General features: G+C 40.1%; 1 protein-coding gene across 9 annotated transcripts in view; it reads right to left on the bottom strand.

The window, feature by feature from the left end:
* Positions 1-6,178: 6,178 nt before the first annotated feature.
* Positions 6,179-14,882, bottom strand: part of PLXNB2 (plexin B2) — a 257,577-nt gene continuing 248,873 nt past the window's right edge. For all 9 annotated transcript variants that reach the window (XM_064656177.1, XM_064656175.1, XM_064656183.1 and 6 more), the window contains 5 exons: positions 14,717-14,864; positions 14,151-14,215; positions 13,048-13,123; positions 10,962-11,036; positions 6,179-8,073 (listed from right to left, as the gene is read on the bottom strand). In XM_064656177.1, coding sequence (XP_064512247.1) covers positions 7,969-8,073; positions 10,962-11,036; positions 13,048-13,123; positions 14,151-14,215; positions 14,717-14,864 — 469 coding nt within the window. In that variant the 3' untranslated portion in view covers positions 6,179-7,968. The remainder of the gene's footprint in view (positions 8,074-10,961; positions 11,037-13,047; positions 13,124-14,150; positions 14,216-14,716; positions 14,865-14,882) is intronic.

Below are 14,882 nucleotides of genomic sequence, written 5' to 3'. Positions count from 1 at the left end.
TTTCTATACTCCAAACTAGTATTTCAACAAGCTATTTTTCACCTAGGTGCTAGCCCTGTAAGCCACTGATATCTCTAGACCCGTACCCAGGAGCTGAGAGCACCGTGAGGGGTGTCTGGGCATGGCAGGGACTTTTGGTGCCAGCTCTACTGTGCAGCACTGGACATAGACAGGTGGACCATGCTTGACTAAGGTCCCCTTATTGTGCCATGTGCGTGGCCAGTCATACAGATGCAGTTTTGATGTTTCAGTGCTGCAGCAGACTTGGGTGAGCAATGCTGCCCACACCATGCCCTGGTGCAGTTCATATCAGCTTCAGATCCTTGGCAATCAAAAGAAGATGGAGATCTTGGAGGCATCTAATGACTGTCCCACCTGCGAGTCAGCCCGCCTTTTGGGTTCCTTGAATGTCAACAAGGCAGAAAATGGTGCATTCGCAGTGATTCCCAAACAAGGAGGGCCATCCTGGGGCTACTCTTGCAGCAGCCATTGCTCAGAGTACCTCCTGGTCTTTGAGGGCTACATGCCTGTTGAGCCAACCACCTCCTCCCTCAAAGCTTGGCAAAGCTCAGAGATCTGAACCACTCCCTGGCCCCATGGCTCAGGCCTTACAGTCAACCCAGTCTTTGGGTTTGCCACTTCCTGGAGAGAGGCTAAAACTAGCATCCTTTCACAGCAAATGGTTAACAGAAAGATTTTGGCTGCAGACGTACCAGTTGGGTAATCAGAAGTGGAACAAATTTTCTGATGAGACTCTGAAATCACCTGTCAGAGAGAAATTTGAGTGAAGTAGGGGCTAACCAAAGCCCAGTCTGGAATTTGTTAGGCTCAGTCAGTCCCCTAGATGATCACAAGAGCCATTAGCACAAACAGCCCTCAACTCTTAGCTGGCCCAGCAAATGGGCCAGTGGCAGCACCAGGGCACTGTGTGCAGGGCAGAGCCTCGCAGCCCAGCTGGCAATTCCCAGCTTACCTTGAGCAACATATGGGTGCAGACCCACAAAGAGAAATTGCTTAAAAGTTTAAAATGAATAATTCAGCACTCCTTTGATTTGTGGGTTTTAACTAGTGCAGAACGCGTGTCCTGCCACATTACTTCAACCTTGGAATGAAGTACAAATAGATGTGATTCAGACTCTAAATATTTAAAGCCAGAATCTAATCTTAGATACATTGTATGTGCTGTCATTTCAAAAACCTGCTAAAGAGAGACAATAATGGACAGCATAGATTGAAATTAAATTCAAGCTCTGCATTAAAAAAACTTGCCCTGCTAATTCGTATGAATGATTAACCACAAAGAAACTTATGTCTGTCAGTGACAGCAGTGCTGAAGTGTTCTTTGTCGTCACTGTCTTGGTTAGCTTCAGAAAAGAATAGTCCAAAACCACCTCACAGGGAAAGGATATCACTTCCCCTTTTCCTCTCTTTTCTTTCAGAGATGCAGCTAAACCATTAACATTTTCCAGTTAAATGGCAAGCAAAACATTTCTAATCTTCCTTTCACTGAAAAGAAAGATAAAATCACAACCATAACTTAAATCAAAAGCTCTAACAGTACTTGGGCAGTTACAGGTTCTTATTATAGATAGACAGGTCAAAGCAATCAGCATATGAATCTTCACACACAGCAGCAAAACCATAACTTGACACAGCTCTCTATTGAATATTGTTGTAAGAGGAGTAAGCACACCAGGGTATGACCTTATTAAATACCAAACCTATAGCTCCAAAATAGCACAAAACCTAGACAAATGATCTCATCTCTAGCAGTAATGTGACAGAATACAAATGGAGGATTGCCACTGCTTCAAGTGCACAAAGTAACACCATATTAAAATAAAGGATGGAATATACATTGACAGCTGAGTAGAATGAAGGATGCTGGACCTGCCACTGCTGAAACTGATGGTGGTCTTTCTGTTCCCTTTGCTGGACTTTAAGGTCTCATTATGGGACTTCAGGATATCATAACCATACAGCAGCATCACAAGACAAACTTTAGTCCATTAAAAGAAGCAGTGAGGCAAAACACCCACACCAAGCAAGAGAGCTGTGGATATTGAGCCTCATCTAAAGGCTAAATGATGTTAACATCTGTATTGCTTTCTGATTTGTGGCTAGCATAGTGCAGCCACCAGTCCACAGTACAGTGCTGAAGACTTTAGGTGGAGTTCAGATCAACTAAGAAGGGCTGTTTGTACATCAAATATGAATGTATGTACATCAGATATGAATACTAATGTACATTACCAGTGGGTGTTTATTAACAAAAACAAATGTGGCTTAGTTTAGACAGATGGAAATGTTTTATGTTTCAGTAAGGCTGTCTGCTCTAGTACAAAAAATCCACTTCTATCATTTTCCAGTGAACTAAGCCAGGGAGGGCCTGAGTGCCCACAGGGCGCTTTGGGGATGAAAAGTGCACAACTAATCCAGACAGTGATTGTTTCCTTCCTTGGGCTTTCAGAGGAATGTAGCATTGTGGTTCAGAAAGTGCCACTGATACACAAGGTGAAAACCCACACGAAGAAGGATCACATGAAGGAAGACGATGAAATCAGCCAGACCCACAATAATGAAATTTCAAATTATGTCCTGGAGGCAGTTTTACAATTGTGAGCATTTCCATGGACCCAGATGTAGCTGCAGGAAACACAGATTTGGATTTGTTTTATATCCCATGGATTGGTGTCCAGGCTCTGCAACTACCAAGTATGATCTCTTACTGAATAGGAGCATAGCCACAGGAGAGGAAAGATTAAGCGTATCAAAGGAATACATTTTTTCATTTCACTCCTTTCTTATTACAGTAGATTAAAAGAAAAAAAAGTGATTTTTGTTCAACATTCAATTTTGAGGACAATTAAATAAGCCAAAAACATTGTTCAGAATTAGAGCACTGAATAAAGGATTTCAAAAACACAGTGTGGGGTTCATGGTGGGATTTTTATTTCCTTTTAAGATGAGCCATATACAGCTGTACGAGAACTATTGTTCTCTGATCCAGTGAAGAAATAGTTTCTTTCTGAAGCATCCAATCTGTTAAGACACATAGGTGCTTTAAAAGCTTAAAAAAGAAGGAAAGCACTCAAACTCTCTTCTGGTTCAAATGGCAATTATCTGAGAAGCAGCAAAGAAACAGGAATACATGGGTAAATGAAATAGCTTTTGATTGCCTGGCTATAAATGATGGTAGGATTTGTCCTCTTTGGTAATGACATGCAGCAGCAAGCGGTATCCACTGGCAAGACAAAAGTCAGCCCTGAATGTCTGGTACAGCAGCAGTGATCTTACATGGCATAGATGGCTATTACAAGCCTGCACAGGAGAAGCCACTTTCTTCTCTAATGGGTGGAGAAATGCTCCTTGCTACTGAGGCAAAAGGGGATTTGATTTCAAGAGAACAAAACCTTTGAAAATTTCCTCGTAACTGTGGGTCTGGAAAGTCTGTTTTCCTTCTGTTCTGCAGAAACTGTCAAACACCAAGAAGTCCACCATCAGTTCTGGGCCCCATCAAGAGAAAGGCTAACAAAAGAGGGAGGCTAAAAGACCAACTCTAGTTTACAATTCTACCTTTCAAATTCATCATTCATCAACTGAAGGATGGATTCTTATACTGAAAAACACCCCAGAAAGACAGACTAGGTAAGCATAGAGTCTGAGAAAACAAAATTGCTGATCATTTTAGCTTGTGTGCTGCTATCATTCATTCTCCAGGGAATCCTGTGCTCCAGGCAGATCTGGCAAAACAGACCACTAAGAGATGAGCTTGTGTGATGAAGCTGGAAAGCTTCAGGCTCTGAGCTTGACTGCATTGAGTTTGGAAAGAGGGATAAAAGCAAGTCACAAGGACAACAGTGCTTACATTCCAGTGCAACAACTCCAGTGACTCGAAGTGCAAATTTAAACCCCTCTAAGTGTAAAGCAGAATAGTACAGCACTCAAGGTCAGTGGCTGGTAGAAAAATGGCAGCCAGACATCCTCCTTTAAACTTCTCGAGTTGACTGTCTCATTGCTCTGACAGGGTATCTCTTGACAGAGATGGAAAGAAAAAAAACCAAACCAAACAACTTCAACTTCCCTATAAGCTTTTCATTAGAGAAGACCACAGACGTGGAAGAAGTCTTAAGAGAAGTCAGTCTTTTCCCAAAATCAAATTCTCTAGAGAGGAAGTCCTCAGAGAACTTAACACTACATGCTTAGGAGCAAATGGGAAACCTGACTAGAAACTTATCAGGATAAATAGAGGTGTTGGAGCCCTAGGAAGCATGTGAAAGAGGGGTTTCCCTATCAGATTCAGAGATCTATTTTTTTGGGGGCCATGTAGGTACATATCATAAGGGCCTACTATGGTTGAAAATGGTGGTTTCACTACTAATGTTTGAGAACCTTGAATAGTAAAGGACTGGCCACAAAATCTCATCAGTGATGGTAAGTCCAGGACAGCTGAATTTCAAGCTTAGAGTCATTTTAAGTCTTTACGCAGCTGGCTAAAAATCCTCCTGTGTTACAACAGTTTGTGAATTTGTGAATTCCAGTTTGAGTTTCAGAATTCCCTGTATGTTTTTGTTTATAGTGATGGCTCGGTTTGTTTTCAGAAGGTTACTGGAAAGGCTAGCTTTAAAGAGTGCATGTAAACACAGCTCAGACTCAGCAGGCTGAGAAACACGTGTCAACCACAGCAGCCTGCAGAAGAGGGAGGCTCAAGTATGGCTGTAACAGACTGATTAGAGAAACCATCTTGAGGAGGCAGTATCTGTATGCCTCACATATGTGAGCTAGGCCAGGTCCCCTCCACCCACAACCAACTTGCTTGTAAATCTATACCATATAGAGAGCAGCACAAAGATCTAGTAAGGTGTCAGAGGCAAACTTGGAACTCAGGAATAGAGAGTAAATTCCTGTCCAGAATAAAAACACCACATTCCTGTTCAGATGGGTGAGTTACTTCACATTAAGCAAGCAGGGACAGGGGACCTTGTCCTATCATCTGAGATCTGTACTTGCTTGTTTGCTGGTGAGGAGGCAAGAAAACCCTTTGGAGAGGCTGCTGTCAGCAATGAGATTCAGACATGCTGGTGGTGGTTGAACACCTGTATCAATCTCTGAACTATATCTGCAAGATGTCCAAGCAAAGGAGCCTTGTTCACAGCTGCCCCTATGGAATAGAGTGGCTCCTATTATGTGGAGAGAAGGTTCTTGTACTTCAAGAAGTGCCCCTTAGAGGGGTTGCAGTTGAGATGAAAAGGAGGGAGACCCCCAGTGAGCATTTTCCTTTTATCTTGCAGATGAACAAGATGGCAGGAGCAGCAGAAACCAAAGGAGCATGACGGTTTTAAGAATCAGATTGCTAAAATGTGAGGAAAACTGGAGCCAAAAACTAGGCCTTAGCAAAACAGAGCACCAGAATGGAAAAACAAGCACTGGAGAAGCTTAGCAAAAATGGGAAATAATAAAATAAACCATCTCAGTTTGTCAACTCAAATTCCAACTTTGTGCTTTCAGGAGAGGAGACTTGGGAGAAACTGAAGGACTGGTGTTAAATCTCCTTTGTAACTGCAGCTGCTCACACTTATCTGCCTCTGTGTTCCCTGACAGACAACACTGCAGCACTGATAGCCTCCAAATTTCCCAAGATATGAGAAAAGGGCACCAAGAGTGACTAATGGATCCCTCATGAACTCTGACATGCCAACAGACACACATGCTTGTCTAACAGGTAAGAAAGATCCAGCCACAGCACTGCTGCAGCCCACAGCAGCTTATAACTGCCTGCAGCTGCTCTGCGTCAAGTCACTGGTGGTGGGGGACACGTAATGTTCTCTCTGAAAGCTCTACTTGGTCAAGCAGGGCTTTCTGATCTCTCTGGAGAGATGCTGCTGAGCCTGTATTTTAATTGGTTTTCAGGTCCCAAGATGGATTTTCATCAGGCAAGAAGACCTCACTACGGGATGTTGTACTACATCTTTGCTTCTCCAGAGTACTCTCATTTTTCAGAGCAAATGCCGATAAAAAGGGCATGATGTCAGGCACACCATCTGCAGCAAGTGCTGTGCTCCTCCATTACCAACCACAGACGGATGGACGCTGCTGCTCCATCACCCCCGGAGGAAGCATTACAAACCCCTTTCAAAACCCATCCCCCCAATTTCAGTAAAGATGCAGTGACACTTGGTGGAAAAAACAACATTGTATTTGATTTACAATTAACAGGATTTACAAATAATGACGAAGAAACAGATTAGCCATGAAATTAGGATGCTTTTGTTGATGAAAGAGTAGCTGGCAAAGCATCTTTCTGTAGAAACCATGTACCTCAGTCCTAAACAGTATAAAATAACTTACAGCCTAGGCAGGTTCAGGAATGATTATAGATGGATGCAAGAAGTTGAGTACAAAACAAACGAACAAATGCTCCCAGCCTTCTGGGCAGAAAACCAGTTCTGGTGAGGCTTTTGATTTTCAGAAACTGAAGGAAAGGCCCACTGACAAATACTAGGAAATTTTCAAAATGGGAGAAAAAAAAATAAAATATCAACAGACAGTAAAAGTCAGTGTGTGACAACCTACCAGGCAGGGAGAGCGGGCAGCAGACACTGCATTAGCTTGCTGAGAGTCAGCAGAGTCCGGGTGCTTGGCAGGACAATGAACGAAGGAGTACAGATGGCAGTACTTCATTAAAATGCTACTTTACTGCCAAAAACTTGCGAGACCAAGAGAAATAAAGTTCTCTGATGTGCAATACAGCAATTTAAGAAGACGTACCTAACTTTTTGATTTGTACGAAGCTTACCTATATTGTAAACACACACTTTCTGACAAGTTATTTCAATTTTCTTGGCTATGGGTTATAGTGTGTATTCAATCAAATGCAGCATTCCAAGGCTCAAAACTGACCGAGTGGTTTTCAATAGACGGGTATACGATTTTTCCAATATCATACTAGTATTTTACATCACAGATACAATAAAAACAAGTGATGGTATTTCTAGGACAGTTCCAGGATTCAAATAAAAAAATTGTCAGAACCATTCTAAAATAGGATATTATACATAATCAAATCATGTTAAACAGCACACTCTCGGCAAGCAGCTAATTACAAGCATTCTGCTGGTCATGTTTTTCACACAAAAGTCATTCAATAGCACATAAATACTTCTTTTTCTGATCTGCTTCTTTTTACAAAACCATTCATCAGATTCACAGAATTAGTACAAGTAAGGCACATTAGCATATATCATAAAACTCACAATAATAACAGAGAGTTTTAAAGTTTTAAGGACTAATTCCTTTGCAGTGATTTCTGAATTGAATGAGACTTCATCAGTAGAACCCTCCTACACTGACGTTACTCTTATTTCCGTCACAACCAACTGTGGTGGGTGCAATACTGTGCATCACCATGGACATAAATAAATTTAGAATCATGTGTGGTAGCAAATCCCATTTTTAGATCTCGCGGAGAAATCAGACACGTTGTTCATGATGTTTGTTATGCACACAGCCTAAGTTTTAGAGCTCTATGGAAGTCAGTTTCCAGTTATCAAAATTAAAGGGGATATTGCATGTGTCTCTGAGTATGTTATTGTTTTCCTAGTACAAATATTGCTTAAGGTAGAAAGGATGCTATAGTATTGAATTTACTTGCATAATGAATCCTAAATGCTGATGTCTCAGATTCTACTAAATCAAATGAACTATAGGTTTTCCTTCTTCCACCCCCCACCCTGCCCCCAGCCAAAGGACTCTCTTTCCCACAGAAGATTCATTTACACACAACACAGCTTTTAATTAGAAGCATAATTTACAGTAAAAATTCTTTACATTACACCTCTGCTATCAAAAAACCATGAAATTTTTCATTTAAAGTTGTAATTATACATTAAAAAATAGAACACTATTTCCTTAACAGGAAGAATGAATTTGAACATCTTCAGATCAGATTTCTTTATTGCGGCTTTTGAGTCAAAGGTCAGTCACTTTATTCTCTAGCGCAGCTGCTATTTGCTGTAAACGGAAGGCAAGCTGCATTTTTTGTGCAGCTGGATCCTCTTCAAGTGCATTTATAATCTGGAAGATATAAACATAGAATGTTTAGAATAATTTAGCTGAAAATATATGACATGGTTCCCAGGCTAAGTGTTTGATACTATTTTGGTTGTAAAGAGTCTTTTGCATTCACTCTGTACCAAAGTGCATCTAGTAGACCCCGTGTTCAAATTTAAACAAAGGCAGTAAAAATGATTGTCTCTGTTACTTTATCTAAGTTGTAATGTTTTCCAGTATGTTGGAATACAACCAAATTAATAGATAGTACTTTATCTTGTGAAATATTACATTCAAAGATGGAGCAGGCAGGGTGGAAAATTTCCTTAGAGCTATTTAAGAAACAGTGCTTTTACTTACAGTGTGCCCTACAAGGCTTAAGGGTCATTTACCAGCAGTAATTAAACCCTGTCCCCATGAGCTTTAGTTATGAGAAGCTCCTGGGTGGTCCACGCACAGGCCTACGGCACGGCAACGCAAGGTCTCTTGTGTCTGTTGGCAATATGAGGAATAAAACTGCCTGACCAGAGCATCAGGCAGCTGTTGGCAGCTCCCCTTTGGCTCTCACCAAGAAATGCCGAGGCTCTGACCCAGCACCACGTAGTTCAGGAAAGCAAAGAGCTCGTCTGAGGAGCCCCCAGCTCCTACAGTCTCTGCTGTACAGAATATATATAAGAGAATATGACTCTTAAGACACAAGGGATTTGAAAACAAAAGCTAGTAAAGGTCAGCTGTTATGAGAAGGCTTTTCTTCAAATACAGTTTTTTAGGGCTTCCTGAGATCAAATTCAAAAGGTTTTGAAAGGTTTTAATTTCCACCATCCTTCAGGAAAACTTTCCCACCAACTATTAGATTTCTCCACTAGAAGAATGTGTTACATGACAAAACCATTCCTTTTCTAGAACTGGCTTTATTAATGTAAGTCAGATGGTGTAATCAAGAAGAAACCTTTAGCACTATTTAAATACTATATAAATTTGCAAGTACATGGACTGGAGAAGTACAGTTTGCCTGTCACCTGTGGTTCTTATTACTTCTTGAACATCACTGACAATGGAGATTAATGCAGTCAGTATCAATCTAGCCAATAATTTCACTTTGAAGGGCTGGTATAGCATCTGCACTTCAAACACAGGAGCAAATTTGCTTAGAAATAATTATTTTAATGGATTTGTTTTTAAAGTGTGAAAATATTTTTACAAGACAGAGTTAATAAAGACTTATTGCAATATTTAAACTAGGCCTAATTTAATTTCATATTGTTCCCTTAATTTAAACAATTGCATCTAGCTGTAACTCCTCAAATCTAGACTAAATAATTGACGATTATCTCTGCTGGTGAATATATCCTTCATAAAAATGTGGACAATTAGAATGTACCCACTTAGTCATTGTCAAGCCCTGCAGAGATGCAGAAGGTACAGCACATGCTGGGAACCACTGCGTCAGTAATAAGACAAGGGCAGCTGCAAAATGTTCCAATTTATGCAAATTAAAACATTTTCATGGAAAATAAATAAGCTCAATTAATTTTACTGAATGGTTCTTGACAGATTATCTCCATAACTCTGCATTAGCAGCCTTTTCATCAAATGCACCTTGTTGTTACACAGTGGTGTACATGGAAGGGAAAGCTGCAGCTACGCACTGGGTTGTGCTAGCCTGCAAATGATGGAGTCCCCCAGACTGGCGACTCCACCTCTGCCTGCCACCAAAGGGAAACCATGAGTGGAAGCAGAGACATAGAAGAGTGGATGAATCAGGGATTTATGGTTCATCTGTCCCTGAGTATTTCTGTAAGAGGTCAGGCTACAGACACACTCGGGAAGGTGTTGAAAGTGAGCTTCGTTAGCACTGGGGGTGAGTGACCAGGGAACTAATGTCATTGGGTTGGCCCACATTGCTCTGTCCACTTCCCCCACTGACTGACATTGCAAGACTTCTCAGGGTGGTTTGATTTTCCCTGCCTACATCCGTTTAAAAGCTGCGGCAGGCTGGCTGCTCCTGTCTAAAGCAGCTGCAGTGAAGGAGGAGAGTCACTGTCTGTAGTGCTAAATGTAAGTAAAAACATGAACTGTGCTGAAGTGCAAGACTAACTGAATAGAGCTCACATGTGCTGTACTCCTTTTTGATTTGGCATCTGTTCTTACTTGCTTTGATTTAATTCTGAGAGTTTACTGGAGGCATTCATTTCCATGGAAACCTTTGAATAAAAGTTTCCTTCTCTCTTTTTGTTTTCAGATTAAGTTTGGGGAACCATAGCCACAGCCCAGCTACACTAGGATATTCTTTGTCCCCCTTTCCACAGGGCGTGAAAAACCAAAGAAACTTTTTGAACTGAATCTGAGAGCCTGATTTTGAACCAGACTATATTCAACAGTTACTCTACTTTGGTTTACCTTAGGCGGGCACTTCATTTGGCATGGCAAAACAGGGATTGGTAGTATATATGGAAGTTTTAAGGACATTTTAACTAATAAAAAGGCCATGGCCCCCAAGCAAAACACTTTTAATAGATTGTTCTTAATAAAAAAGCACACTGGCTTGAAACCTGATATAAACTGATGACTACTTTTTGCTCAGTGACATTCTTATTTCCTAATTAGGATGGTAGATCTGAAAAAAAATGATTTTTAAATCTATTTCTCTTTCAGACCTTTTTAAACTATCCATTAAACTATCCCTAGCAAAACCAGATAGCCCATAATGAAATTGCTCATTTATAAGGACATTCCCTTGACCAGCATAATTGCCAAGCAAGGCATATAACTGCAAGGTTAGAGCTTTCTGTTCAGCATTGTTTTTACCTGACTACACAGGGTACTCCAGAAGTTTCTCCTTCAGATTAATTTTAGCTTTCATAACATTTTCCCATTGATATTAAAATAGGAAAACAAAAACCATAACTTACCTCATCATAGTATTTATTAGTGTACTGGTAGAGTTGGTGGAGAGCCACAAGTGTGTTTAAGGAATCGGTATGTGCCTGTTAAACGACACAAGCAGGCAGCAAACATGTCAAAATAGGATCACAGACAGCTGAAAGCTATGCACATGCACAACTGTTGGATATGACTGACAAGATTTCCAAATGCAAGCTCTGCATCCTGTAACTTTTGTTAAATGACACTTGGGGCCGAAAAAAGGAATGAGAAAAAAATTTTTTGGTGATTTTCTGATTAAGACTTTCCCGCTGGTATTTTTGAGTCTGCCCACAATTCTAACATTGGAGGTGGAAAATATTTTGAACTCTGAATGTCAAACCACAGATTACAGCTCAAACATCTGTTAGCAGCATGGGTATGTATAGCTAAAGCATTTACTCAGTACAGTCTACATATTGTTGAGATATTAAGCATTGGTTCTGACACAGTCATGGTTGTTTGAAATTCTTTCTCCAGCTGTTTTTATATCCTGGAAATTATTCACACCTCACTATAGCAAAGGTATAACTCATCAAGATCATGAGTGCATGTATGTTTGGAAAAAGCCACCTGAATCATGAAGATGGAAAGGGTAGGAGTGGTGGTGGTGAGGTACTGGAGAGAGAGAGAAAGAGGGAGAAAGGAATTTAAATGAAGCAGGAAATAACACTTCCATTACCTTGTCTTTCCACTTCCCCCCCCACATTTAACTTATTTAGTGAATGTGCTCTACCTGTCTAAACAGATGTTCTTCATTCAAACATGTAAGGTTCAAGTCTCTAGCTATGCCTTTAGTCTATTAAGTTAGTTAAGAAAATGAAGAATTGCAAAATATTGCTACTGGCACAAATGATTACCCAAGGGATAAAGCAGCAGAGAAATATCCATCTTTCCTTGCTCTATAAAAGTCATTTTTAGAGCTGGTCAAAATTTGCAGTGTTCAATCACTCCTTCCATATTAATTTTTCTCATAATTTATAATGAAAAGAGGAAGGAACAACATATTTGGAAACGTTGAAACATTACACTGAATTTATTTTTAATCACCAAATGTTTTAATTTTATATACATCTCAATTTATGTAATAAATAAAGTGAACTGGAAAATGAAATGTCACCGAAGATGAGTTTTGTAGTGAATGACTGAAAATAGAAATGCTCTCATGAGGATGTTGATCTGCAAAATGTTAGGTCCTAAGGGCACTGAAATAAACAAACTGCAAAAAATTCCCCAAACATCCTCTTTACGCTAGAACTCTTCAACTAAATTAAGCAAATGAGCAAACCAGTCAGTAAGTACACTGTCTCCTTGCTCAGGCTAAACCACATCTTTCAAACTGGTGAGGGACTCCTGGTTCTCCAAGTTAAATAGAGTGCTTTGAAGGCAAGAGCCTGCTTTAGCTAAGCTGAGCTGCAGAGCAGACAGGCTCTTTCAAGGCAAGACTGAAGCAGATTTTGTAATGTCTTTGCTCCATCACTTTCCAAGTAGAGCCCCAGAGAGCAACCACCCCCCTCTGCTCTTCTCCATGAGAGGTAACCCAAATAACCTATAATGCAAAAAGAAAAAGTGTCACTGAGCAAGTACATGCTGAGCTTCTCACATGTAGCATAAAGCAGAAGTATTGCCCCTGTACAGACAGCCCTAAAATATGCTATATTTAATGCCCTCTCTGTAATTTCTGGAATCTAATTTTTGCTGTGGTAGCACTGTGAATTCAGTCACTACTCGTCATTAGTACAATCCATGCTAAAAATCCTCAATATGTTGTGGAGAGAAAACACAGTTCTAGAGTGCTATAATTTTCCCACAGTGGATGTGAAAATCCAAACACTTTGCTCTGGCCCATGCATCACTCAGATAGGTTAGTGATGAAAACCATTCTTGGTTCCATTCAAAAATCAACATTTCAAATGGCTAACAGGCATAACTGCACCAAACAGAAGTATTTCAGAGATTTATGAAATAACTCATTTGATTTTTGCACATACAAGACACCTACTTGTTGAGATAGAAAGAGAACACAATGAAAAACAGAGTTACACTTGGCTTCAAGTAAATGGAATTTATTCTTACCCTAGAAATCTCTGCTAGATGGGTATTCATATCTTGGTCACTCACTGGCACCATCTGACGAATACCTTTGTAGTAACTGCAAGAGGTGAAAAAAGACTTTAAATTAGGTGAAACACACCGTGGCTTTCTGGTAATTCTGTTTTCCAAATATTTTAAACATGCTTCCTAATAATGTAGGAGATGCTCTACCACAACAGACCAATGATTCCTTTAGTAATCTTGCCTTCCAATAATCATTACTACCTTTGCAGCAGAGGCAAATCATATCTAATTGTACAAGGACATACCACAGGAAAGAAATCTGTAATTGCAGATGATAATTATTTTAGTCTTAAAACTGGCAAGAGGTTTGTTCTGTGGCAGATCTCCATGATATTAACAGAATTGCCAATTAGTAAATGAATAAAGTCAGAGACAGAATAGAAAAAATGTGTTTGTGAAAATGTTTTCAGGATTTGATGTCTACTGAGTTATGGAAGTGCAACATTTTTAGACAGATTGTGCCGGGGTTTGGAAGTTGTTAACTCACTTGTCTACCATTGGTTTCTGTGTTGCCATACTTATTATATTGTCTCCTTGCATTGGCTATCCAAATGGCCAATCCCATCCTTGGCCCAGCAGCCCTTATAAGCTGCGGGAAATTTGAATAAAGTCTCTTCTTCGCTGCTGGATTCCCTGCATGCCACGTGGTCTCTGTCTCCTGGCTTAAGTACCTCTGCCGCCTGTCCTTGCCACGAGGGACGGGCGGCAGGGGGGTGATTCCAGCCCTGAAAACCTTCACAGAGCGGCTGGCAGTGACCCCCCAGAAACCCCTCGAACTGCGACAAGATTGTATGGGTAACAACTACCACTGTGAAATACAGCATCATATTTTCTCCTGAATAAATCTACTCTCATGTCTATACAGACAAGAACATGCACTGGGTCATAGCGGAGCTCCATTTCAACCCTGCCAATGCCACCACCAAGGGAATGTTTTAACATTTGGGTGTAAAATTTTTAATATTTGACATCTGACTTTGACTATCTCAGCATTCCCTTTTCCTCGTACACAGCCTTAAAATCCTAACAACTGAATAAGCATGAAAAGAGTCTATACTTACTCTTCCACCATTTTCTTATAGTTAGAGATTTCTTTTGCGTAAAGTAATTTATTACTCGGAGAATCCTGAAAAAATTATAATACAGAGAAACTTGGTTAATTTATGAACATTTCTAGGAAGCAAAAGAAAGTCAAGAACTTAAACCAAACCTTTATATTCACATACACTTAAGCTTTATAGATATTAACATTTGAATACTTATTAACATTGGTAAAGTTATTTGTCGTAAAAGGATGAAGTTTACACATGGCATTACTGCTGAGTTTTATAAATGTATCAATGCAAGATGATGCTAAATTATTAGTGGACCTGAAATAATCAATTCCTAAACTTGCTTTTTATAAAAGCGGTTGCTATTTTCCCCTTTTTCTAAATATCAATTTGCAGACTACACAGTAACACTGACATGTTCACCTACCTGTTAAGTGGTGAAATGCTAACTTTATACAGAACTAAAAAGAAATGATCAAGGCTGTATCTCCTCAGAGAATGGGTATTGTCTATGAGGATGCCCTTTGTCTTGTCAGGCATGAGCATAGTCAGGATGTAGAATGCAAATCACTTACTCTGCTTAATTTGTGCTCTGTTCTTGTGCAAGCATCCATGAAAGTCTGTGCAATGACTGACAAGGAAGCATCCACTACTTCGTGAACATGTACATCAAAGATGAAGTGGGGATTTTTCAGTATGTTTACCCAGAATCTAAGAGGCAGGCTGCAAAGCAAGGAAAAG

Source organism: Pseudopipra pipra, chromosome 5 (assembly GCF_036250125.1).
Source record: "Pseudopipra pipra isolate bDixPip1 chromosome 5, bDixPip1.hap1, whole genome shotgun sequence".
NCBI classification, from domain to species: domain Eukaryota; kingdom Metazoa; phylum Chordata; class Aves; order Passeriformes; family Pipridae; genus Pseudopipra; species Pseudopipra pipra.
Note: the sequence above shows the minus strand (reverse complement) of the source record. Positions and strands in the feature narration are given on the sequence as shown.